Source organism: Blastomyces dermatitidis (genome assembly GCF_000003525.1).
Source record: "Blastomyces dermatitidis ER-3 genomic scaffold supercont1.3, whole genome shotgun sequence".
NCBI lineage: Eukaryota > Fungi > Ascomycota > Eurotiomycetes > Onygenales > Ajellomycetaceae > Blastomyces > Blastomyces dermatitidis.
The window spans coordinates 4,429,106-4,452,534 of NW_025544776.1; the positions used below are offsets into that span (position 1 = coordinate 4,429,106).

Below are 23,429 nucleotides of genomic sequence, written 5' to 3' on the forward strand. Positions count from 1 at the left end.
AGGCGATATCAAACAAGTTCCCAAGCGACCATCCTGCGGAGAAGGAGGGTAGGCTTCCATAAACTCGTTGTATTTGCAGGAACAATAGGACCTGGGGTCGGTGCTGGCGGTGATAGGGTTGGTTGGGTTGGGGCATGAGGTTTCTCTCTAGAAATACAGCTGCCATCTGGGACACCAGCCGTTGGATCATGTGGATTTCCACTAATCTTTAGCCTCCTCGTAGCATTGGCAGCATCTGCGGCCGCGTTTCTCTCTGCAGTAACGATGTTATCGCCAATTTTCCAACCGCGCACGACCCACAGGCACAAGGCGCCAGCGATATATGTGAGTCCTGCGAATAGCTGGGAGTATAAATAAGCTCGATTTTTCTTCGAATCATCCTTCACGACGACTGCGATTGGCTCCGCAACGGTTGTCGGCGGAACCATAAGAACCCAGATGAGACTTAATCCGCTGGGGAGCTGTTGGAGACCAATCACTTCAGCACACACTGGAACAACGGTGGTCCAGAAGGTGCCTGCCACAGTTCCCACTATGATTGCAAAGAAACATAACAGACCCATACTTTGCGTTGGGGTCCAGACCGCTAAGCAGAATACACCGCAGAAAATCGAGATAATGGTGGCCATGTTGAGACGGCCATAGCGATCACTGAGTAAACCAACGACTGGGCGACCCAATCCTTGTCCAAGGTTAAGGACAGCACCAACAATACTGCCCTGATGTGCGGTGAGTCCGATCGATAGCGCAAAGTTGGGGAGACTGAAGAGCACCACGACGTATCCTAGCAAGCTGAAGAAACCCCATGCTTGTAATAGGAGGAATTCAGGCCGCTTGAGCAACGGGAAATGAAATGCTTTGTATTGCGATCCGGTGGCTTTATTTCGGTCTCGGATTAGATTGGCCGCGATGAGATTGACCACAAATGTGATAATACCGAGGATACGAAATGTCCACCCAAGCCCGAATCGCGATATCATGGAGCCCGTGGCTAAAGAATAAGTTAATCCGCCGATACCGGAGCCTGCGGCTGCAATGGAGGTTGCGATGCTTCGTTTGCGGAGAAACCACTGTGATGTAACCCCGACAGATCCAATGAACAAGAAACCCATACCGAACCCGAAACAGACACCCTGGCTCAGAAAGAGTTGCCATTGCTCCTTAGCAAAGGAGGCGCCGATAAATGAAATTGTTTGGATCACAACTCCTACATTAAGAATTGGTCGATTGCCATAAAGGTGAACCAGGTGTGTTACCAAGGGAGCGACCAGGAGGCAACATGACATGCTTAGGCCGCCGGTAAAAGCGTAGGTGATGTCGCTGGCATCGGGGAAGATATCATTGGACAAGTAATATGATAGGAAGACGGCATATGACTATTTGAGAAAACCAGGGAAGGCCATGAGCTGTTTGCTTATCATTTCACTGGCAGAATAGGTCTTACACTATTGACACCCCATGTGTTTCCGTTAATCCAAGCTGAGCATGCCACGCACACCCATCCATAACCACCATCTGGCGGGACATCCTCAGGGGGCTTCTCGTCTACCCATTCGTCGGATTGTTGGCTGATATCGTTTTCTGGAATCCTTTCCGCTGACAGTCCTTTCTCTCTGGAAGTTGGCTCTATAGCGGCCCGATGCAAGTCATTCTCAACCGCAATCTCTTTCGAGGAATCATTGGCCATGTCTGTATCAAGGCATATCCCGGATAGGGAAATTAAGGTGGATGCTCAAGCACCTAGAATTTCAAAACGCCAAGGTTTAATTTAAGATGTGCTTCAATGTCATGAAGGACTGACGGTCTTCTGGTGTGAAAATGATGAAGGATGAATGAGCCCAGGAACAGGTAAAAGTAAGAGTTCTATGGGGAAAATTAGTTTGACTCATATATATCCTGCAGATCAACCTTTGTATGAGGAAATATTGCTGGGTATTATAGGAAAATAGCCGCCCTAATTCAAGACAAAGTCCAGCGCAACCAGGAAGGGCGGAAAGGAAAATATCAAAATGGTCAGGTTTCATCATAGCCGCGCCTGAAAATGAGTGATTTTCGCGGTGCCTAGGCTAATGGAGAACCCTCCCGACTTTGATGAGAGCCATACTATCGATTATTTAGCTTGAGAGGGTTCAAGCTGGTAGAAAAGCCCGAATTCTGACTAAATATTTGTCGCGATGTGGGGTATTGGCAGGGTTCGCCGGCTCCATGAGCCAGTCGATACCAAGCAATCATGCTAACAATAGTAAGCAAGCACCGAGAGTTCAGGCCATCTTTCATTCCGGGCGGGAAGAATTTGGGTTTGGGTTACCGACTGCCGATTGCGGGGAAAGCCAGACCAGGGACCGAGCGCAGTCGAGATCATATTTATTTGGCGTTTCGTTGCGACTTTGCGACTTTGCAACTTTGTGGGCGGGATAGATCAAAACGAAAATAATGAAACAGAAGTGATCCATCCTCCGTATTTGAATGGTGGGTCTTCTGCTGTGCAGCCCTTGAACCCGACGAGATGATCGATCTCTTTGACTTGACCCTTGATTCCAGGACGTCTTCTGGATGACGGGTAGTTTGAGCTTGTCTATAAACCAAGCAGTTGCTGCTGGGCTACACTCGCCACTTGTTGACACACAAACACCGTTTGCAGCGAGGCGGAAGCCGAAGAATTGAGGATTTCCATATCGCTGCTGCGTTGAGGCGAGATCTGTAAAGGTCTGTAAGATATGAATTTATATAAACTCAACTGTGCATTTTCCAAACCATACTCAACCAACGATCCCAAAACTGGTATGAAATGGACTTGCTATCCTCTCAATTGATAAAGAGTCTACTGGCGGCCTTTGCTGAAATTCAAGAAGTTCATGATTCTCAACTGAGGAGGGTGTTTCTTTCAAAGCTGGCAAGCTCATTAGCCGGGTGGGTGCGCTCATATTTGATATGCGGCACCATAATCATTTTCGGGATGCCCCCAGAATTGGAAAGCAAAAGAGATTGAAAGTTGTCCTGCTTGGAATTCCGAGTTCTTGAGATGAATTCTTCATTAGCTGATGTTCCATGAGCAAGGTGCTTTCTGGTTGTTTTTAAGTTCAAGAGGACAAGCCACATCCATTACATGGCGCTCCGGAATTTACACGCGTACTAATAATAACCTTTGAACACAACTATGAACTCCAAAAGCGCCATGTGAGAAGTTTTCATAAATGGCAGAATTCAATCTACAGCTTTTTTACCAAGGAGCCAATTTCAAAACGAAAGAATTCCTGCTGCCAGAAACAGCCCGAAAACAGCTGAATCGGGTATTTAGGGCTTGGGGAAGACGCCAAGACTCACGTGGGCGCTGCGTTGTCCAAGCGACGGATCACGTGACGTATGACATGGCATTTGTTGATACGATGCCCGAAAGAGGGAATCTTGACGCCCGGGCAGAAACGTGGATTGCTTGCTTGCCACGGAATTTAGGAAGACAGCGGAGGGTGAGACACATAAATACGGTCATCTTGCCCGTCTTCTAATGCTCCTACAGCTATATCACCATAGAATTATCAAGTGTTGTCAATAAACACTGCTAAACCTCCGTGTCAACAAATACTATAAACTAGTTATTGCTCTAAACTCCTATTTATAAAAGCTCAGCTCTAGGTCCAAACCACCAAACAACCGTATACAAAGCCACCATTACAGCTTCCATAGTCCACGATATTACTGATGACCCCATAACCTGATCTCGTCATATTCAGGGTAACCCTCAGTGAACTCATCTAGCAGCTATGATTCACAGTGCTTCACGATCCAAAAATGGGACCCGGAAGGTGTCCCCTCCAGGACCAAGCTACATGAACGAGGAACAGATTGGTCGGTATCCCTTCATTTCCCCTCCCCTCCTGTACCTAGCTTACCATAACTATGGAGGGTTCGTCCCGTACGAGATTGTGGCTGTTTATATCTTTGCATGTCTTCTATGCTTCAGACAAGGAGCTACCTAGCCAATGAGTACTGACCCGTTTCTCCCCATAGCAACATACCTAAAGGACCTGCGTACAAATAGACCCCCCCGCCCTAATGGATCTCGACCATTACCTACAAAGAATGACTCGTTGAGCCAAAGACTCAGGAGTGATATACCACCCCGTGCATCGTCAGCACTTTCTATGAACGCGAACTCAGAAAGCCATCTTCTTTCCTCCATCGAGCCCTATCAGCGCTCAAGAAGTGCTCTATCGCACCACAGAACAACCTCAGGACTTTCCCATGGAAGTGGATCCACTGGGCAGTCGTCAGAAGAAGATCTAGAACAAGCATATGATTTATCAAGAAGCCTTTCTCCAACCGCGAGTATTAGGTCGACGACGGGAACATACAAAGTACGGAGCCAGAGATGGATAGAACAAGAGGAAGCACGGTCGTTACGGCAAGCTTTAGAAGAAATGGATTTTCTAGATGAGGAAAAGCGATTGCATGCTGCAGCCCAGGAGGAGGCTACACAATTGGTACTGAGCCACCAGACCTCTGGCTTTCCGAAGCTTAATCCACATGCTGCCTACCGGAACCCCGACCTTAATGGCACCCATCGATTCCGTCAACATTTGAAGAAGGGGCCTCATGGAAGTGTTTCTTCGTCAGGAGGTTACAGATCTGCATCAGATAGTTCATCGAATGGGAGTCGTACAGGCAGGGAAAGCCCTGAATTCCAAAGGCGAGGAGATCCCACAGGAACCCATGTTCCACCGAAAATCGTTGAGGTTCCTGAGGATAATGAAACTATCTTTATCACGAAAAATGGAACCCTGCGACAAAAGCCTAACGTTAACTTTGCAGTGGCCCGGGAGGATTCCAATTCCCCCAAGACAGTTGCACGGAGGAAAGTCAGTCCGCGGACGAGAATTGCCAGCAACGATTCAGCGAAGGGCATCTTCCGAAATCCAGAGGATCAAATATATGAGGAACCACAGGAGGACGGAGCTCTAAATAACGCTGAGACCACACACTCCGCACTGCCAAGCTCAGCTTTGAAAGTTAAGCCTCGAAATTCATTGCCTCGAGGTGCCCGGCCTTTTCCTAGGAAATTAGTTCCGGAAGAGAAGAAATCTGTGTTAGACATTCATAGGAATCCGCCGTCGCAATCGAGGAACCCTCTTTATACAGAAAATCCATCTCCCTCCCCCTCTGCCACTAGTGGCACAAATGGTGAGGATACTAAAGATGGTAAAGAAATCCGCAGCGACGACATTCGTGCAGCCACGAGCATGCGACGCAAGGATCGCAGTACCAAGCTACCTATGCCCACTGCTGTTAGCGATCGTCCTGGCCGCCCAATCGTGAGCTTCGACCCGTCTTGGAGAGATAAATCGCAGAGCAATTCTCCCAGAGATTCTCCACGAAATAGTCTTAGGGGATCTATAAAGGAGCCAACCGTGGAGGTTACACCCCCTGCCGTGGGTGCGGTACCTACTATCAACCTTCCGGACGAGCCCTCGGTTCCAGCCATCAATATTTGTGGAGACGATTCAGCAGCACCCACTGTCTCGTCCTCCGCACCACCGACAATTTCTGAGATGAAGGCTGCGGAGCAAAAGCCCCGACCACTACCAAACCCGGAAATCAGCCAAAATAGAAAGCAGAACTCCATAAACTCGAGAGGTTCGTCTACTAACCGCTGGTACACACCTTATACCCGAACTGGCGTTCCGACCGCATCGTGCACAGCTTGTGGGCTATCCATAGCCGGCCGCATAGTAACAGCCTGCGAATCCCGTTTCCACCCCGAATGCTTCACGTGCTATCACTGCCAGACCCCACTTGAATGTGTCGCTTTCTACCAGGAACCCGAAGATAAACGAGCAGAAAGGTTAGCGGACGCTGAATCTAACGACGAAGGAGCCAATGACAAACGATTTTACTGTCATCTAGATTTCCACGAGCTTTTCAGCCCAAGGTGCAAGAGCTGCAAGACGCCTATAGAAGGCGAAGTTGTCGTCGCGTGCGGGGCGGAGTGGCATGTCGGTCACTTCTTCTGCGCTGAATGCGGTGACCCCTTCACGCCGACTACCCCTTTCGTGGAGAAAGCTGGGTACGCGTGGTGCGTCGGTTGTCATTCTAAACGTACCGCCTCCCGCTGTCAGGGGTGCAAGCAGCCGGTGCTCGACGATGTTGTGGTTACCGCTCTCGGTGGCCAATGGCATGAGAAGTGCTTTGTGTGCAGCGAGTGCAGTGGCAGTTTCGGTTCTGAAGGGCGCTTTTTTGTCAGGGAAGCGGAACAGAGATTCACGAGAAAGGGACGTCCGATTATTGGCCCTATTGAAACCGCTGTTTGCGAAGCTTGCGAGGGACGAAGGCTGAAAGCTTGATTAATTTTTGGGATATTTGGGTTCAATATATCTCTTCAACTTCTATTGCGGAATACAAAAACTTTGGCTCAAAAGGTCATGGTGGCCCTGTGTACGGCATTTTTTGGACATTGATCGCCCTGTTTTGCTACCGAAGCCGTGCACTATGTGGAACAGTATTGCTATTAAACAATATGGTTTCGAGTTTGCCCCGAATCGATACGGATTGTCAGTAGCTCTCTTCGGACGAATGTGATGAAGTAGTATTGCGTTTATTGTGAGCGTTGCTTTTAGGTATTTTCGGTTTTCTCAATTTTTATCGTCTGCGTTATGGTTCCCCTTCAGGGGCTCCCGTGCTTATCATTATTCTTGCTTGCCGTTTTGTGAACCTGAACTCATTTTGGGGTATGGAAGCATAATAGAGTAGGTTGTGTCTGCGAGTGGGGATTTTAATTTTGATTGAAATAGTTTTGGGAGCTTTGTCGGAGTTTTATGCTATTTATTTAGCATCGCTAGCTCTTGTGTATTTGCTCGTTCTCCTGAGAGTTTGTATTTGAAAATTCGATTTCTAATACGTTTGTCCTTGACGTTGCTTATTTCGACGGGATTGAATTGTTAGGAGGGGCTGTCGTTTCGAGTACTGCGGTTGCAGCCATCCAAACCCCGAGGTGCTTTGGGAGGAGAGCCGGTCCATGCTGGCGGATGACCGGTGACAAACTCGGAGTAGTGATTTGACTTGTAAAATTCGAAGATTGCTTTCCACGTTTCGGAATGGCCCCTTAGAACAACGCATCTTCAAATTTCAAATGTATATATAACGGCTAGTGAGGAGCTTGATCTGATCTGTTCATGGCCACTGTGGATCTTCCTTTCGCCTCCATACTGCGACGAACTTCTTTCCCTTATTTCTTGTGACCTTCTTCCCCTCCTCCGTCTCCTCCATCATAACCTTAACACACGGGTCCCGCTCCAGCTCCTCATCCCCAACCCGCTCAAACAGCTCCTTTACAGTATTTATCCCCCCTTCTTCTCCCGCCTCCTCCTCACCACCCCCAACATCAAAATGGCTAACCATCCACCGATGCAACTCCTCCACATCAGTGATGGTGTACAACTTCCCACCAGGCCGGAGAACATATGCATACTCCGCGTTTAACGATGACGATACAATGCGCGCCTTGTGCTTGCGGGTTTTGAAATGTGGATCTGGGAAGCAGATGAAAATGGAAGAGAGCTGGCGGTGGGCGAAGAAGTTCGGGAGGAATTTCATGGTGTTCGTGCGGATAGCGGAGATATTTTGGTAGCTGGCTTGCGACGACTGTGAGAACGAGGAGGGGGCTGGCGATAGTGACTGCGATTGGGATTGCGATGGTGAAACAGCAGAAGCAGCTGTTGGTGGAGGTGTGGATGGTGAGTTAGGGCTGGGAAGGGGAGGTGCGGGTCGTTGTGCACGGAGAGCGCGAATGCGATCCGTCACATAGTCGAGGACTTGAGACCGGAGCTCCATACCTGTGTTACCACGGTTAGGTCTACATGTTTGCCAAACCTGTTTCCTGTTTCCATTGGGAAACGAGCTACTTACCAACCATCAGCGTATCTGGCATTAAGGGCGCTAGGGCGACTAATAATCCCCCAAACCCGCATCCAATATCCGCTATCTCCACATTTTTTGTTAAGCACCGTGCACCACTCAGGTTTACATTGTCCGGATTTGGGTCTACAAACGCAGGGTAATGCGTCGACCAATCCATATGTGCTGGGCTGATTGGGCTAGACAGAAAGATCAGACAAGTCAGCTTCCTGCCGTATTTCTGCAGTTTGTAATTCGGAGAAGTTTGGTAGACTACTTACTATGATAATCTATGATCTGAGAACGGGTTCGCATGGGCGCGCTGCCGATATAGCCTTTTCTTAGGGAGGTGGACTTCGCCGCTCTGAATCTGTTGCTCTTGAGTTTTGCGGTACTCGCTGCGCCTCTGGCGCTTAGTAGGTGGAGTAGATGTCATTCCCAGTCTTATTTCTGTGTTTTATCTGGGTGTTTCTGTATATTCCGAAAGGGCTTTTGTTCCCCGCAAACACGCAACAAGGCTGCGGCGGGGCGGAGAAAGAGTATTTTTCTTTTCTTTTTTTGGATGAAAAGGACCTGCCGCTAATCGTCGCATAAATTGGATAATTATATCACCTTGAAAATATATGTAGCTTCTGAGATATATTAGAATCGCGGCAAATCAAACCAATTGGTCCAGGCCATTGCATCCAGCCCGACTATAGTTTCTCATCGGTGTTTATTCTTGTGCGCTGAGTTTTGAAGTTCTTCTGTCCGAATCTGGGCATCACGTGGTGATTATATTATTTATCTTATCAGATCTGTGTCAGACCAGACGCGTATCCAACGGCGCCTGATTTTCTCCTCACATACCCTCAATGCATTCGGGGCCACTGGATCCAGATACGATCTTTATAAACAAGCCTGTTTGATACCTAAATACTAGCCGCACGAAGTTCCCCTCTTTGGCAATCCGATTCCGACTCCCGACTAAGAACCCATTTCCAATTCGCCGCCATTCCCCGATGTGTCGAGTTTGACTATGTCCACTTCCACTCCGCCCCCTCCCTCCAGCGGAGCTCCCACACCTCCTGTCCTCCTCCCAACTTCTACCGGCGGCTCAACGACAAACCATATATCTCCCTCTATCATCCAGTCTCCATCCCTATCCACACCCGCACCGGCAGGCGCATCCCAGACCACACCAACATCCCCCTTCAAGTTCCCCGCAACCTATTCCTTCCCACCCTTCTTCACCCTCCAACCAAACACCACAACCCGCCTTTCACAGTTCCAAAAATGGTCCACGCTAATCCAGGCCTGGTGTCGTCATCATCGCATCTACCGTCTCTCGCTCATAGATGCCGTTGACTCTCCACTCTTCCATAACGCGGAGCTGCGTAAGCGGCTTAGTCTGGCAGATGCAAGGACTGTTGTTGATTGGATGGTTCGTGGGGAGGGAGGCGGACGGAGGGCGGAGTGGGTTGGTGGAGAGTCTGGGGGAAAGGCCGTAGCGTGGATCTGGTGGAGGACACCTGAGGAATGGGCTGGGGTTTTGGCGGATTGGGTAAGTTTCCTTTTTTGCTTTCTTTTTTGGTTTCTTTTTCTTTTTCTTTTTGGTCTTGTCTACCCTAGAACCCGTTAGGGGATTTTGTTTGCTGATTACATGATATTACTTCTAGGCGGAAGAAACTGCGCAGAAAAATACCGTGCTTACGCTCTATGAGCTGGCGGAAGGGGAAGCCACTATTTCGCAAGGTTTGTTGTGCTGTTTTCTGTTTTTATATATAAACCTAACCCGGCCCTTTCGGAGCACATCGGTGAGCATGCTCAAGCTTATGTATGTGAAATTTTCTAGAATTCCACGGCATGGATCCCGACGTTCTAGCAAGGTCCCTTAACGTTCTGGTCAAGAGGGGCAAAGCTCAGGTATTCGGCAGCGAGGATTCACAGGGGGTGAAATTTTTCTGAGAACCGCGCGGGTGAACAAAAAGGAGATATGGAGCGTGAGCTGGGTTACTAGAAAAACAAAGAGAAAGAATGTAAGTTGAAGTTAGATAACAAGCCTCAGGAAGAAAGCCTGGCCCGATCAGAATGCCGCCATCGCCTTCGATGCAAACCATAACCAACGAAAACGCCCTGTCACGCCGGGTAAAATATGTACATGGCCATACAAACCACCATATCAACATTGTGCCACATACATTATCAAAGTTATGCAAAGCTACGCGTCAGCCATCTGAATATCTTCTTCTTTCAGTTCTAGAGAATCATTCCACCGCCATTCCTGCGCCATGGCAATATTCAATAGCCAATCCGGCTGAACGATCTTGGGAATTTTCTTCGCATTCAACACCATATTCCTGAACTTCGGCCATAACCGCACATGGCTCTTTTCAGTGCCGCTGATGAGATATATTTCATCAAAACTTGGAGCCCCATCATTCCCCCTATTTTCATCACTACTGCGACGTCGATTTGGCAGTGTGATGCCAGATCGACCACGGAACAGGAGACATTGGCCCCCATTGGTTTCGACGATGGATTTAAATGCTTCAAAGCCGCCAGTAATGGTTTCAACGCAGTATAGTATCCTGCCATCGAGCAGTTGGTTTTTGTTTTCAAGCGCATTGAGCCTAGCTTTGTCCAGTGAGAGGTTGTATTTGCCCTCAGACTCAGGGTCACGTAAAAGGAAGTCGTTCGGGTTCAGTAGTTGGTTCTGCTCAAGGCACGCATTCACAAAATCCGTGTGGAGGATTATAGGTGCATAGGCAATGGCGTTGACGAATTTATGCGTACGTAAGACGGATGGGGCCGCTAGATGTGTGCATTTGTTGGCATCTTGGACGACCTGGATACCTAACTTGCGTAGGAGGCGCTATACAATTTCCAAGGGTTAGCTGAAAACAAAGGCCCCTTATAATTCAAAATAGCACCTCAACGGCATCGGAAGGAATAATGTCACCAACCCTGTCTGACTCCTCCAATTTCAAATCCCCAACCCATTTTTGAAAGCCAGTGAGCAAAAGATGCATAACAATAGGGACTTGCGCCTGCTTCGACTTTTTGGCACCATTTGTATCTTCAATATCTGTTTCGTCTTCTGGATCCATCGACCTCTTGCGAGAAGAAGCTCTCTCGTTTGGGTCACTTCTCCTTCGACCACCGTAAATAACTCCGCCCACACGTTTCCTTTCTTTTTCGTATAGCGCGATGTCGGGGGCAATTTCTTGTAATCGTGCAGCGGCTACGTCTTTGGATTTTCTACTTCCCGTCGTTGAAGGGGTAGCGTTCTCCTTGCCCTCCGCGATAAATCTGGAAATCTGTGGGGTTTGAAGATGCGAATCCTTAGATTTAGCTAAAGACTTGTTGGGTTTGGGTACTTTAGGCGTTCCTTCCGCCGGAGCTGGTAGATGGGCTGGTTTTCCCTTGGTAGGTTCTGAAATATGTGTATTGTGATTGCTTGGAAAATTGTTATTTTTCGGGCGCATGACTGCAGAGGGAGATTTCCACTCGGGAACCGCAGCATCTTGGTGTCCCCAAAAATGTTCTTCAATGGCAAACCGATCGATTTTAGTTTGGCCAACGATTTCTCCCAGGTTGGTCCGGTGCGGGAAATGGGTGTAGCGGGGGTCGGTAATGGTTTGGAGCTGCCACCTAGCATAGCTCTCTTCGAGCCAGAGGTGATTGATAATATGGATATTCCACTCCTTGGCTGCGGTGCATTTTTCACTTGTACCATGCGCCGTGATAAGATGGGTATTGTCCTGTTTTAACGTTTTCGTGCACTCAGCGCCGGCAGCGACGATTAAATTTTCCAGGTATATACGTGCTTCCCCCGCGTAATTTGACAAGCTGATCTTGAATCCTTTAAAGCCCGGGATTCCATGTCTAGCGAGTGGATAGTGGAGCAGCCGCCGTAATGGAGAGATCCATGAATTATGGGTGATAAGATGGAAGAGCCAAGATAAGTTCCCGACGTCCTTGCCCAGTCTTGATGCCGACCTGTACTCTTCCCCTTCGCGGTAGCGGCAAATGTATAGGTCGGTATCCCGGACATTGCTTGTCACATGGCCGCCGCTTTTTACGATCAGGTCTACAAGAGACTTATGAAGGCGTGCAGCAATCGCCAGGTCTTCCGACAACATCACGGTCTTTCCCTCAAAAACATTTAAATCGCTCCGGACCTCCTCACGCAGTGATTCAGGAGACAGAACCTTTGGCTCTGGTGTTGATGCGCCAATGATACTTTTATTTTCGGTGATTCGGACAGGCGCGTCATGACGCAATCGAAGGATCTCCGGATCTGGTAGCAAATAAGGACGTTCGTCGATTCTCTTCCCTAGTTTAAGACAATCATCAAACCTGGTGAAGGGCGTTAGATAATCCTCATTAATATGGACAATGGAGTTGAAGGGGAAAAAAAAAGTCAAGTACCAATGGGGAAGAACTATTTTGATGTCTAGGCCTCTGTTTAAAAGACTGACGCATTTGTCAGAGTCCAGCGTCAAGGCCACCAGATGAGTTGTAGTGCGCGTAATTTTGGAGCTGCATAATCCTCCCATCGCCACTACCCCTCCGAAAATGGCATCCTGATCACCCTCAGGAATATCCACGCATGCGACAACAACGTCGTTTAGGAATAATCTCGGATCAGGATTATAGTGTCTGGGGTTGACGAGCTTGTTTTTCGAAATTGACGCATTCACCCATTGGGGTTTAACCACCGGTACCAACGCGTCGCAAGCCGCATCATGGCCAGGGAAGTCGATGGTGGAGGACACGACATGAGTAAATTCATGAACCCGGGGTAACGACGCTGGTAATCGGTGGAGAGTGACTTCACCTCCATGATTCTGGATAGCAGTTGAAAGCTGAACCGATGTTAGTGAACTTGCGACGAGGGAAGGAAATATATGGTTCATTTACCTGGGCGGTATCATCAACTTCGTTTGAGTTCGGGCAGATAATACAAATTCTGCACTGAGAGAACAATTTCGGATCGTCTTGTAGTTGCCCATCCGCCATATTTGTTAATTCATCAGGTCAAAAGGCCTTTGGCACGGAGAACAAGATATCGCAAAAGAGAGGGAGTTGTTAGGTACTGAGGACGCGAGCGTTGGTTGGAACGCGACGCCAAATCACATGACATCATTCTCACCTCCTACTCGCCTCTTAGACTTACTAATTAAGTTAACTCTCCGAGCTTACTTCTACGGCAGTCTATAGTGACAAATGTGTCAAATGACAATGTTTTTTTAGTGTAAAGGCTTAATTCCACATAATACTGATTTTATAATCACACACCAATTGCACTAGTCCTAATGTAGTTATGTAGTTAGTATATTACTACATATGGTTTAGTCAGTCTTGACTTTCAGACTGTGCTTCTCTTGAGTGTATAGAGCCCTCTCCCGCTGCATTGGACTCTAAGGTATATAGATAAGAGTTTCCCTGTGTATAGAGCCCCTGAGTATAGAGACCCGCATAGAGACCCCTGGATATATTCCTCTGAAGACTCCGAGTATATGCGTAGAAACCGGCCCACTGATGTGAGTCATTATTTCATACAACTTTCAATGAAGAGATCTTGATTGCTAATACAATCAGTATCATTCATGTGTGCTCATTGTAACACTAGTATAAAATACCCCATTTGACATTTGTCACTACTCCGTATAGACTGCCGTAACTTCTCTGCTATGAGTTCTGGTTTGCAAGCCTTTTCTTTGCATTCTAGTGACTGTTAGATCTTTCACGCAGCGTCAAGGAATCCCGTTTTTACCCACGCTCCCACAAATTTCAAATTAACAGGTCCAATCTGAGATCTTGAATTTATATCTATGGGTTTGCGATATAATGCATTGTTTATAACATTACGAGCAAGTTGGATATTAAAAGGTATAAAAATAATTAAAAAAAAAAAAAAAAAAATTCAGAGTAGCATATTCCGCCAGGGTGAATGTATTTCATTTTTTCCCCTCTCAACTCAAACGCCTTCACGGGCAAGGACAGCCCTATATCTGATCTTGCCTTCTCGGAGATTCTTCATAGCCTCCTCTGCGCCAGCCACGGTCAACGGGAACTGCATCGTGGTGGGTTTGATGCCCTTTGCTGCACAAAGCTGCAGTAATTTATGCATGTTGCGGCGTGACGAAACCAGCGACCCTTGAATGCGAATTCCATTGTGAAGTACAGGGAACAAGGGAATAGAGGATGGGTTCATGTTGACTGTGATTGGGTATATGGACCCTTGTTTGTCCATCAACGGGATGAGCCTAGATTAAGGCTCGTTAGCGATGTTCAAATCAAACTGTTGTAACTGAGAGGAGCGTGAAAGGCAGTCATACGAGTTGAAGTCAACCCCAGCACTCCCACAGAGCAGCAGGTGCTTCAAGGGCTTCATGCTCTCCAGGGTCTGGCCTGAACGGAACACATGGTACTCGCTGGCACCGTAGTCTATAGCTTCCTGTCTCTTTGCTTCGCTACTCGACAAAACTACCACATGGCTACCAATGGCCGCAGCGAGCTTGATAGCCAAGTGTCCAAGGCCACCAACACCAAGGATCCCAACACGGTCTCCTGGCCGTACCCCATATTCGGCCAAAATTGTCCAGACCGTTCCTCCAGCACACATTAAGGGAGCGGCATCAACTGAGTCAATACCATCGGGTATGCGAAAGACGAGGTCAGCGTTCCAGACAGCGCCATTAGCAAAGGACCCGATATCTAAATTAGCGCTGCCGTATTCCTTTTTATTCTCGCAGTATTGGTCCCAACCTGATCACCACACCCCTAGTTAGAGAAATATTGGCCAGTCGAATCATCGGGAGCAACTCCTTAAGCACTGATCTCACCTGCCAAACAACTTGGGCAAAGCCCGCAGACTTCGTGGAAGTATCCGATACCAACTCGATCTCCGACGTCGACATTGGTGACTCCAGATCCGGCCTCTCTCACAATCCCGATTCCTTCGTGGCCCAGAACCTGGTCTACATGCCTGTAATGCTCATCTGTGCCACACACCCCGGAGTGTGTTATCTCGATATAGACCTGATTTGGCTGCAAAGACCGAGTTGTCTTGGCTGCGACAAGCCTCCCGTCTTTGGCGCCTTTGATCACGTCGAAAGTGAAGCTCATTTTTGTAGATCGCTGCTTATGGCCCTGAGGGATAAGGTAGTAGTTGGCTCTGTGAGATATAGATTGAGTATACGAGGATGGGGAGGGGATCAATTGGTTTGAAGAAGACTAAAGTAGAACACGTTGTTTACACTGAATAGCAGTTTTCTTTCCGTCCAGCTCAGGCTCTCCATCCCCATATATACCCCGTCTACAGAACTACGACGGGATAGAAGCAGAGAAATCCATGGAACCGCGCCATTCAGCACAGCAACTCACCCAGCGCAGTTAGGCACACGAGATACGAACAGACATTATCTAATGGTCCATGATAGGAGATACTCCGCCGAAGCAAAGTGGACTTTCATTTAGCAGAGAGCTATTCCGACTGGCAAGTGGTAATGCCTAGGTGCCTGTGACTAACCTCGACACAGTAGCCATGGATGACTTAGCATTGGCAGGGTGCCAGGTTTCATGCTTCGAGCTGACCAACAGCCACTTGGGCGCGTAGAACAGAACATGGAGGTTTGGCATGCCGGAGCTACTCCATTTGGTAATTCCTCCCCAGCGAGTTGAAGTCGAAACCTGAGAAATGCATTGCCATTACAAATCTCAGCATTGCTTCTCCATGTAAGGAGGTTTCAAGTAATGTGTTTTATTATATCTAGCTAGCAGCAACTAATGCTAACTACTCCGTACAGTGCAGTGCGGAGCATGAATAAGTTTTAGTCCCCCCCTGCCCGCCGAGATCATACTAACTACATAACGTTAATATCCCAACTATATAGCCCGTGTGGGTGGGTCACATGGGATAGGGCTTGGGTAGTAACCTCCGACACATAACGTACGTCACCAACACCATTCAACCGGAGTCCTCGGAGTTCGAGCTACGAGTTCTACAAGATGCTAATACACGGCATCATCCCTTCGGTCCCGTAAACCGGGGGGGGGATGAGAGCAGAACCCCATAGAACAACCTAGTGACAAGCTGAAGGAGTTAAGGAGTTAAGTGAATTAACGTTAAACCCAAACATGGCCGTATATCGATGGAATGTTGTTGTTCGGACTTGGAAGGCCTCCGAAAGATCCTCGCCATCTACATCAGGTTTGGGATCCGGCTCCGATGAGGACCCTCTATATAAAGTAGCAATGCGCATCATCACAAAACTTGAATAGTATCCAACAATCAATAAAGTCTCCCTCTTTAGCAACCAAATAAAACCCTTTGCAACCCCGCACAGAATATACTTCAACAATCAAAATGGCCCCAAAAATCCTCATCGTCCTCACATCGCAGGATAAAATTCCCGCCACTGGTAAACCTACCGGTTGGTACTTGGTATGAACACAATTCCGCTCATCTCATATCATAATGTAATGTATTGAGTTCTGACGCTAACTTGTGACAGCCCGAATTGGCCCATCCCTACGACATCCTCAAGGGTAAAGCTGAGCTTGTCTTCGCCTCGCCAAAGGGAGGGCTTGCTCCACTAGACCCTGGCTCAGTTGAGGCCTTCGCCAACGATGCCGTAGCTGCCGCCTTTGTGAAGGAGAAGGAGCCTATCTGGCGCAACACCGTGAAGCTCTCTGAAGTCAAAGCCAGTGATTTCGACGCCATCTTCTACGTTGGTGGCCACGGACGTAAGTCGTTGCACGTCCCCGTGTCCCATTCCTCCTCTAATTTCATTCTCCTCCAACTCCCAGGCTCGCTTGCTAATCTCTTATAATATTTAGCCCTATTTGATCTATACGAAGACCCGGACTCCCTCCGTCTCATTAAGGAATTCGCTGAATCGAAGAAAATCGTATCCGCCGTGTGCCATGCCCCTGCCGTCTTCCTAAAAGCAACCGCCGGCGGGAAGCCTATCGTTGCGGACGCGCAGGTGACTGGGTTTTCGAACGCGGAGGAGGATCAAATCAAGATGTCACAACACCTGCCATATCTACTTGAAACCGAGCTGAAGAAGCTGAATGGGAAATATGTCAAGGCTGACGAACCTTGGGGAGAAAAAGTTGTTGTGGACAAGGTGGAAGCCACTGGTGCTCCTCTAATCACTGGACAGAACCCCGCTAGTGCAGGTGGCGTGGGGAAGGAGATTCTTAAGGCTCTGGGGTTGTAAAATGTTTTGCTCAGTGGTGGTGGTTAAATGACTTTTTATGCTTTTCGTTTCATTGATTCATAAATATAAAATAATAAATAATACGTAATATATTTGTAACAACTGGGAGTTCAATTTGTGTTAGAAGTTCTCCAGAGCCATAAAATCCCCAAAAAGGGGGTCAATTAGAGCTACATACATACAAATTGCAGCCGCTATCTGAATCAAGGCGCCTACTAGTAGGCATATGCTCTGCACATTACTAACATGAGAAATATCAAGAATTCTGACGTCTCTTTGAAAGGCCGCCATGTCAAATCGAGATGCTGGTCAGATAACGCTCTGATCTCTAGAATAGAGAACTGAGCCGCATACTATACTCCGTTCTATCTTAGGCTTAGTTCAACTGCATCTCGTTGACTAACCTATAGGCGTGTTTCCCTTCCATTGTATGCTATTTCCCCCTGTACAAACGGTATGTTTATATCAATTGTATGTAAATCGAATAGGGTTCCGACTGAGCTAAGCGATGATGAGCTGACGGACCTCGGCACAAGCAACATCGGAATCTCCGCCGGCTTTAGCCCTAGCTGACCATGACAAAACCTCAAGATGGAGTCCATTGCCCGCTCTTGCGGATTCCTCTGTCTTCATCTGGGGGAGCTGGGATAGTGAAATACCAATACATGCCATCTTGTAGTGTCCGGAGCACTCGCCTCAGTTTGATCCACTCGAAACCATGATCGCCGGGCCGTTTAAGGTGATTGAGCATACTGCACCCTGCCAGCATATCAGGGAGTATCCGCGGGCAATTGCTACAGAACAGGAAGAGACCCTGTGGTTATCTGTCAAGCAGTATGTGCCAACCGATAACCCTAACCCGAAGCCTGGGGATATAACCATCATCGGAGCTCATGCGAATGGCTTCCCGAAGGTTCGTCCTCTCATTTCACCCCCCTATCCCCCGTGCGCCTGCTTGCACTACTCCGCTCAACTGCTTTGGATGAAATGTTTTCCCATCTGACTATGTGAAATGACAGGAACTATATGAGCCGCTATGGGAGGAGCTCCTTTCGCGCGCAAAGCGCCATGGCTTCGGCATTAGGGGCATCTGGATTGCAGACGTAGCGCATCAGGGCAACAGCGGCGTGTTGAATGAGAACGTACTGGGAAATGACCGTATGTTCTGCTCGTCCTACCTATTCCAGTTTTTTTTTCTATATTACAGGAATAAGGAGCAAAAATAGCTGATATCCCCGTGTCCGGGAATGGCAGCTTCGTGGTTCGATCACCCCAGAGATCTGCTACATTTCATCAACCTGAATCGAGCAGAAATGCCCCGTCCACTCTTTGGTATCGGCCACAGTATGGGCGGTAACAACCTGTTCGTCACCTCCGTATAGCCTGTCCCCCCTTCAATTACTGCTAACCAAAGTTCCTCCCGGTCCTCAGAATAAACCTTGCTCTATTACACCCTCGGCTCCTCACCTCCCTCATCCTCATGGACCCTGTCCTCAATGGACTCGAAGTAACCCAACAACACCATACCTTCCACACGAAAACCACCACAATCCCCACCACAACCGCAGCTTCCAGCTACCGGCGTGATATCTGGCCCTCGCGCGCCGCCGCAGCAGAATCTGTCAAGAAAAGCAAGTTCTACCAGGCATGGGACCACCGCGTCCTCGACCGTTGGATCCAATACGGTCTCCGTGAACTCCCCACGGCGATCTACCCTCTACCACCAACACCAGCATCGCCATCGCCATCTACAGCATCTCCACAAACAACCGAAAACGCAACAAAACCCGTAACCCTCACCACAACCCGCCACCAAGAAGTCTTCACCTTCTCCCGCCCAAATTTCACCCCGCCCAACACAAAGCCATTAAACAGACTTACGCACCCCGATCTCTTCCCCGGCATAACATCCGCATACCCCTTCTACCGGCCCGAAACCGCCTTAACTTTCGCCCGCCTCCCCAATCTCCGCCCGTCAGTCCTCTACGTCTTCGCGGACAAGTCAGACATGTGTCTCCCCCAGTTCTGCAAGGATAAGCTAGACAATACGGGCATTGGTGTGGGGGGCAGCGGCGGGTTGGCGGAGGGCCGTGTCACATCCGTCATGCTGCATGATGTGGGGCATCTAATTCCGATGGAGGCGGTGGGAGAGACGGCGGACCATGCGGCTGAGTGGATTGGGAGGGAGATGGAGAGGTGGCGGAGGGAGGAGGAGGAGTTTAGGAAAGTGTGGGGGAAGATGTCGAGGATTGAGAAGGTGATGATTGATGAGGAGTGGAAGAGACTTGTTAAGCCGCCGGTTAGGAATAATCGGAGAAATGGGGGGGTGAAGTTGTGAGGTGGAGATGGGATGGGGTTGGTCTATTCTGTTATAAATATATATATATAGAATTTTTTGGTATTGAAGGCCTTGGCTTATGTTTTGTTAGCTCTTGGAGGTTTATGTTTGATTTTGGTCTTTTGAATAGTGAACCGCGTGATGTAGATAGATACATTTCCTATTCATCGATATAAATTTACAAGAGTTATTCTAATGTCCTCGAATATTCGCAATTTCCCCATCCGCAGCAAAAGGAGTAAGGCCGTAATTTAGATACTCCAAAGCTGATGCACCGCCAAAAAAAAAAAGAAAAGAAACTATATATCAGTACACACGAAAGGTCTAGTACAGGATAAAAGGAAATAAAGAGGGGAGGCGAAAAAAAATGGAAAGGAAAGGAAATCTGATGCCAGATCATCGCTGCACTAACAAAGTACACCAACCCTGTCTAATATAGATGTATCATATATCACAAAACATACGTCTACATAATATAGACGAATGCAAAACAGCAAGGTTTGCGCCTTCAAAATAACTACCTCCAAATACATGTATACGTATATACGTAGAAAAAAAACTAGGAAATGGGGACAGAGCAGAAAGCCAGGAAAGTCCTAATTGATCTTTTCCGGCATTCCATTTTGGTAGGGCTTATGCGCTTTGGCCGAACCATTTGTGCCTCTCTTGTCATGATCAGGAACGCGAACGATGTCCGGAAAGTTATAGATGCGGGGCCAGACCAGTTGATATTCTTCCTGGCGACCATTTAGACAGTGGCGTAGCCAGATGCCCCAGATAATGTACATGTAGGCGCCGGTGCCGGTCATGAGATGCCTGATTTTATTTTGGCGGTTAGTGGGTGAAAGCCATGTGAGTTATTCTCTCTCGATAATTTTTTTCTCTCTTTTTGCCAGGTTAATTATTAACGTACCACCAGCCATGGCCCTCCAGTAAGATGCCCCAAGGCAACCCAATCTGCCTCCGCCACCCTCGCAAGCGGGAGCAGAACACATTATCGAGATTCCAAATCGCGAAGCCGCCCAAGAACGTAGCGAGACCATAAGCCACCATGACCCACATGGTATGTAGAATCTTCAAATCACGTTCGTCTTCATAGATCTGGCGCGATTGGTGGCGTTCCTTGCCCTTGTTGCGCCGCGAGGGCCGCAGCGCAGTCTCCATCACCCACATGCTGCGTATGAGAACAACAGCCGTGAGCAGGGCATAAGCATTCTGGTGGAAGATTGGATTTTGGATGTAGTGGTAGTATAGAGTGATGAAAATAGCAAGGCCCAGGAGGGATAGTGCGAGGACTATACGGGTTTTGGTAGATTTGGCATAGGTAAATGTGGCGTAGCAGACTAAGCAGGTTGTGTAGATCATGGAAAGTTCATCAACGAGTTGCATCGGGTCTATCGGAATTTATTAGCTACAAATTTTCATGGACACTTGGAGCAAAGGAGCCTGTAAAGATATATATAATAATCGTCCCCTTTGACGTACATTTCAATGTAGAGTGGAAGAGGAAGCTACCAAATCCGACGATTAGGTAACCAAGGAAGGCAATCTGGAAAATCGAGTCGTGGCCATTCCTTCTGCAACTTAGGACGCCTTTGATGCCTAGCCAGAGGAATAGACAATTCGTGAGCGCATTCACAAACTCAGCGAGATAGTAGCTCGCATAGTAATCCTAATAAGTGTCACCGGAGTTAAAAAAAAACCTGGATCTCTTGGAAGCATGTGATCGAGGAAGAAAGCATACGACATACCTCTTCGCACCAGTTCAGCGTTGAAGTAATAGGAGCCCAGTACCCAGCCTGGGAAGGCGGATATGGAAAAAAGGGAGGCTTCCACATAGAAGGCTACAGAGAGTGTCTATAAAAGAGTGGTTTCGGCAAAGGCGGTTGAGGATGATGGCTATGCGCAGGGGGGGTTTGTTGCAACAGCGAGAGACAAGCACCTCATACCATGACCCAACGGCGGATGGAAGCGGGCGGAATAGGATAATATCTGTCAAGGAATATGCTCCGACATATGTGAGTGTCTTTAAGGGAAGAGAGAAAAAAAAAAAAAAGAAAAAAAAAAAAAGAGGACGAGGAAAGAGGAAGTGCGATCTTCAACTGAAGCTGTGACGTAGGCTCCGCAGGGTTTTAGATCTGGGTGGTGACCAGTGGGGTTAATCAAGCACCTATGTAGGCGGTAGCTCTGTACATGTACATTACCACTGGCACAGATACAGACGAGAATGGACTGGGGATGACATTGACAGCGAGTCCAGAGCAGGAGAGCAGGAGAAGAGGAGAAAAGGAGAATATCCGTTCCCCACGTATACTCTTTCCGCCCACACGGATTCCCGGCAGGGCGGGTTAGTCAGCGCGAACTGATCGCCGCCTTTTGAACCCTGTTAACAGGAAGCAGAAAACTTTGTTGGGGGTCCCGCGGTTGGTCGGCCCTTCTACCAGCAGGCGCTGGTGGTGATTGAGCTCTTTTGCCCCAGTAGCCTACAGATTACAACAAGTTTTCTGCTTCCTGCAACACAACAACGTTATTGTCAGGAAAAAGAAGTTATACACTACTGAACGCCACCAACATCGTATTACTACAATATTTCTCATCATCATCAGCTTACTACAACACTCATCTAATACTCACTTATGCTAGCTCTCTTGGCTCGCACATATATTTTACTATAAATAGCTCCATCTTTTGTATGAAATAGATATATTAGATAGTGTACAGATAATATAACAAGCAGATCTTGATACAGATAAGATTTATATGTCTTTAACATATTCATCTGTGACACTCAATTCAACAGTTATGAGCCCAGTAAGCAGCATCTGAAGAGAAGTGCAATACACTGATCTCAATTCTCATTTGAATTTGACAACAATCATTTGAACTGAGACAATTGATTCTCATTCATATACAGTTCAATCAACTCAATCATTATATCATATTCAATTCCTGTCCTCATTTGAACTGATAACTATCATTTGAACTGAGATAATAGATTCTCACTTGTATATGTTCTGAAATACTCAACTGATATACACTCTGAATTCTGATCATATTCACAAATACTTGAACTGATTTCTTAATTCATTCAATATAACTGATATGACAGATAAGACAATGTCTAGTATAACAGTTTATCTTAGTATTTCTGAAGATTGAAAACTTTGATACAAGTATATGCTAGAATATGCAAAGAACAAGAAGATATCAGACTTCATCAATCTTGATAAACCTGATATCTTCTCTGAATTAGAAGAATCTCTGAAACCTGAGTGTTCAGAAGAAATCACTGCAGAGACTAAGATAGTATATAATATCAAGATCACTGTGTGAAAAATCAAATATATGAAATATGAGAAATTGAATGAAGATATGACAAAGATATAAGATGTTATATAAAGAACAGTGAATGTCACAGAGCTACAACATGTATGCAGCAAGAATGATAATATGAAGAAGATTATTCATTTATTAAGAGATTGACTCTCATTCACAACTGTGAATTATCAAGATAATGTAAGAACTCAATATCATGATCTCTGCAAAGCACTGAAAAACAGAGATATAGAAAACTGATTAAATAACTGATCACTCATTGAAAATGATATCAAAGAGATGAATATAGCTGAACAGTTTAACTTGAAAAAAGACTTCTTAAATGTGAATCTAGCTATTAATACAGAATATGTATAAGCATGAATAAAGAATATCTGATGTGATAAAGATATCATATCTTTGATAGAGTTAGTTAAGAACTTTAAGAAACAGTATAGAGAAATGAGTATTCTCAAAGAAGATAAATCTATGAACTTCACTATTCTTAATGAAAGATCTCAGTAATTATTATCAGTGATATTCAGAAACTGCATCTGTAAAGCCTGTCACTGATATACTCAGTGCTACTATCTCAATTCATTAAGAAAGTCATCTGAATAAAAGAAAAATGAAAAGAAGAGAACTCAGATCAATCAAGCTCTTAAAAATCAAGA

The 23,429-nt window shown here is 47.0% G+C and overlaps 10 protein-coding genes across 11 annotated transcripts; 4 read left to right on the plus strand and 6 right to left on the minus strand.

The window, feature by feature from the left end:
• Positions 1-8: 8 nt before the first annotated feature.
• BDCG_03208 (MFS transporter) lies at positions 9-1,687 on the minus strand (the record flags this gene model as incomplete). Its single annotated transcript, XM_045418813.1, has 2 exons — positions 9-1,376; positions 1,445-1,687. 2 exons carry the CDS (start codon positions 1,685-1,687, stop codon positions 9-11), a joined length of 1,611 nt encoding a protein of 536 aa, XP_045275301.1.
• A 586-nt stretch (positions 1,688-2,273) lies between these two features.
• Positions 2,274-2,924, minus strand: BDCG_03209 (uncharacterized protein; the record flags this gene model as incomplete). The annotated part of the gene is made up of 2 exons (XM_045418814.1): positions 2,274-2,708; positions 2,769-2,924. The coding sequence occupies 2 exons, from the start codon at positions 2,922-2,924 to the stop codon at positions 2,274-2,276; spliced, it is 591 nt and encodes a 196-aa protein (XP_045275302.1).
• A 391-nt stretch (positions 2,925-3,315) lies between these two features.
• On the plus strand, positions 3,316-8,660 carry BDCG_03210 (LIM domain-containing protein). The gene is made up of 2 exons (XM_045418815.1): positions 3,316-3,846; positions 4,009-8,660. Exons 1-2 carry the CDS (start codon positions 3,762-3,764, stop codon positions 6,336-6,338), a joined length of 2,415 nt encoding a protein of 804 aa, XP_045275303.1. The 5' UTR covers positions 3,316-3,761; the 3' UTR covers positions 6,339-8,660.
• BDCG_03211 lies at positions 3,493-8,620 on the minus strand. Of its 2 annotated transcripts, XM_045418817.1 has the most exons (4): positions 8,169-8,620; positions 7,900-8,087; positions 5,646-7,826; positions 3,493-5,576 (listed from the first exon to the last, which is right to left on the minus strand). In XM_045418817.1, exons 1-3 carry the CDS (start codon positions 8,321-8,323, stop codon positions 7,165-7,167), a joined length of 1,005 nt encoding a protein of 334 aa, XP_045280348.1. In that variant the 5' UTR covers positions 8,324-8,620; the 3' UTR covers positions 3,493-5,576; positions 5,646-7,164. The 2 variants fall into 2 exon arrangements, with proteins under 2 accessions (XP_045280348.1, XP_045275304.1); XM_045418816.1 differs by having other exon boundaries at positions 3,493-7,826; positions 8,169-8,598.
• Positions 8,661-8,693: 33 nt separating the features above from the next.
• On the plus strand, positions 8,694-13,144 carry BDCG_03212 (ESCRT-II complex component). Its single transcript, XM_045418818.1, has 3 exons — positions 8,694-9,430; positions 9,546-9,621; positions 9,722-13,144. The coding sequence occupies exons 1-3, from the start codon at positions 8,906-8,908 to the stop codon at positions 9,832-9,834; spliced, it is 714 nt and encodes a 237-aa protein (XP_045275305.1). The 5' UTR covers positions 8,694-8,905; the 3' UTR covers positions 9,835-13,144.
• On the minus strand, positions 10,088-12,891 carry BDCG_03213 (DNA repair protein Rtt107; the record flags this gene model as incomplete). The annotated part of the gene is made up of 4 exons (XM_045418819.1): positions 10,088-10,741; positions 10,833-12,228; positions 12,301-12,737; positions 12,793-12,891. The coding sequence occupies 4 exons, from the start codon at positions 12,889-12,891 to the stop codon at positions 10,088-10,090; spliced, it is 2,586 nt and encodes an 861-aa protein (XP_045275306.1).
• A 278-nt stretch (positions 13,145-13,422) lies between the features above and the next one.
• Positions 13,423-15,811, minus strand: BDCG_03214 (NADP-dependent alcohol dehydrogenase). The gene is made up of 3 exons (XM_045418820.1): positions 14,721-15,811; positions 14,214-14,643; positions 13,423-14,141 (listed from the first exon to the last, which is right to left on the minus strand). Exons 1-3 carry the CDS (start codon positions 15,001-15,003, stop codon positions 13,853-13,855), a joined length of 1,002 nt encoding a protein of 333 aa, XP_045275307.1. The 5' UTR covers positions 15,004-15,811; the 3' UTR covers positions 13,423-13,852.
• Positions 15,668-17,404, plus strand: BDCG_03215 (ThiJ/PfpI family protein). The gene is made up of 3 exons (XM_045418821.1): positions 15,668-16,321; positions 16,392-16,623; positions 16,717-17,404. Exons 1-3 carry the CDS (start codon positions 16,244-16,246, stop codon positions 17,100-17,102), a joined length of 696 nt encoding a protein of 231 aa, XP_045275308.1. The 5' UTR covers positions 15,668-16,243; the 3' UTR covers positions 17,103-17,404.
• Positions 17,405-17,442: 38 nt separating this feature from the next.
• BDCG_03216 (toxin biosynthesis protein) lies at positions 17,443-19,661 on the plus strand. The gene is made up of 5 exons (XM_045418822.1): positions 17,443-17,573; positions 17,639-18,015; positions 18,122-18,260; positions 18,357-18,465; positions 18,534-19,661. The coding sequence occupies exons 2-5, from the start codon at positions 17,821-17,823 to the stop codon at positions 19,438-19,440; spliced, it is 1,350 nt and encodes a 449-aa protein (XP_045275309.1). The 5' UTR covers positions 17,443-17,573; positions 17,639-17,820; the 3' UTR covers positions 19,441-19,661.
• Positions 19,512-21,886, minus strand: BDCG_03217 (alkaline dihydroceramidase Ydc1). The gene is made up of 4 exons (XM_045418823.1): positions 21,192-21,886; positions 20,926-21,112; positions 20,354-20,834; positions 19,512-20,256 (listed from the first exon to the last, which is right to left on the minus strand). The coding sequence occupies exons 1-4, from the start codon at positions 21,276-21,278 to the stop codon at positions 20,037-20,039; spliced, it is 975 nt and encodes a 324-aa protein (XP_045275310.1). The 5' UTR covers positions 21,279-21,886; the 3' UTR covers positions 19,512-20,036.
• Positions 21,887-23,429: the final 1,543 nt, after the last annotated feature.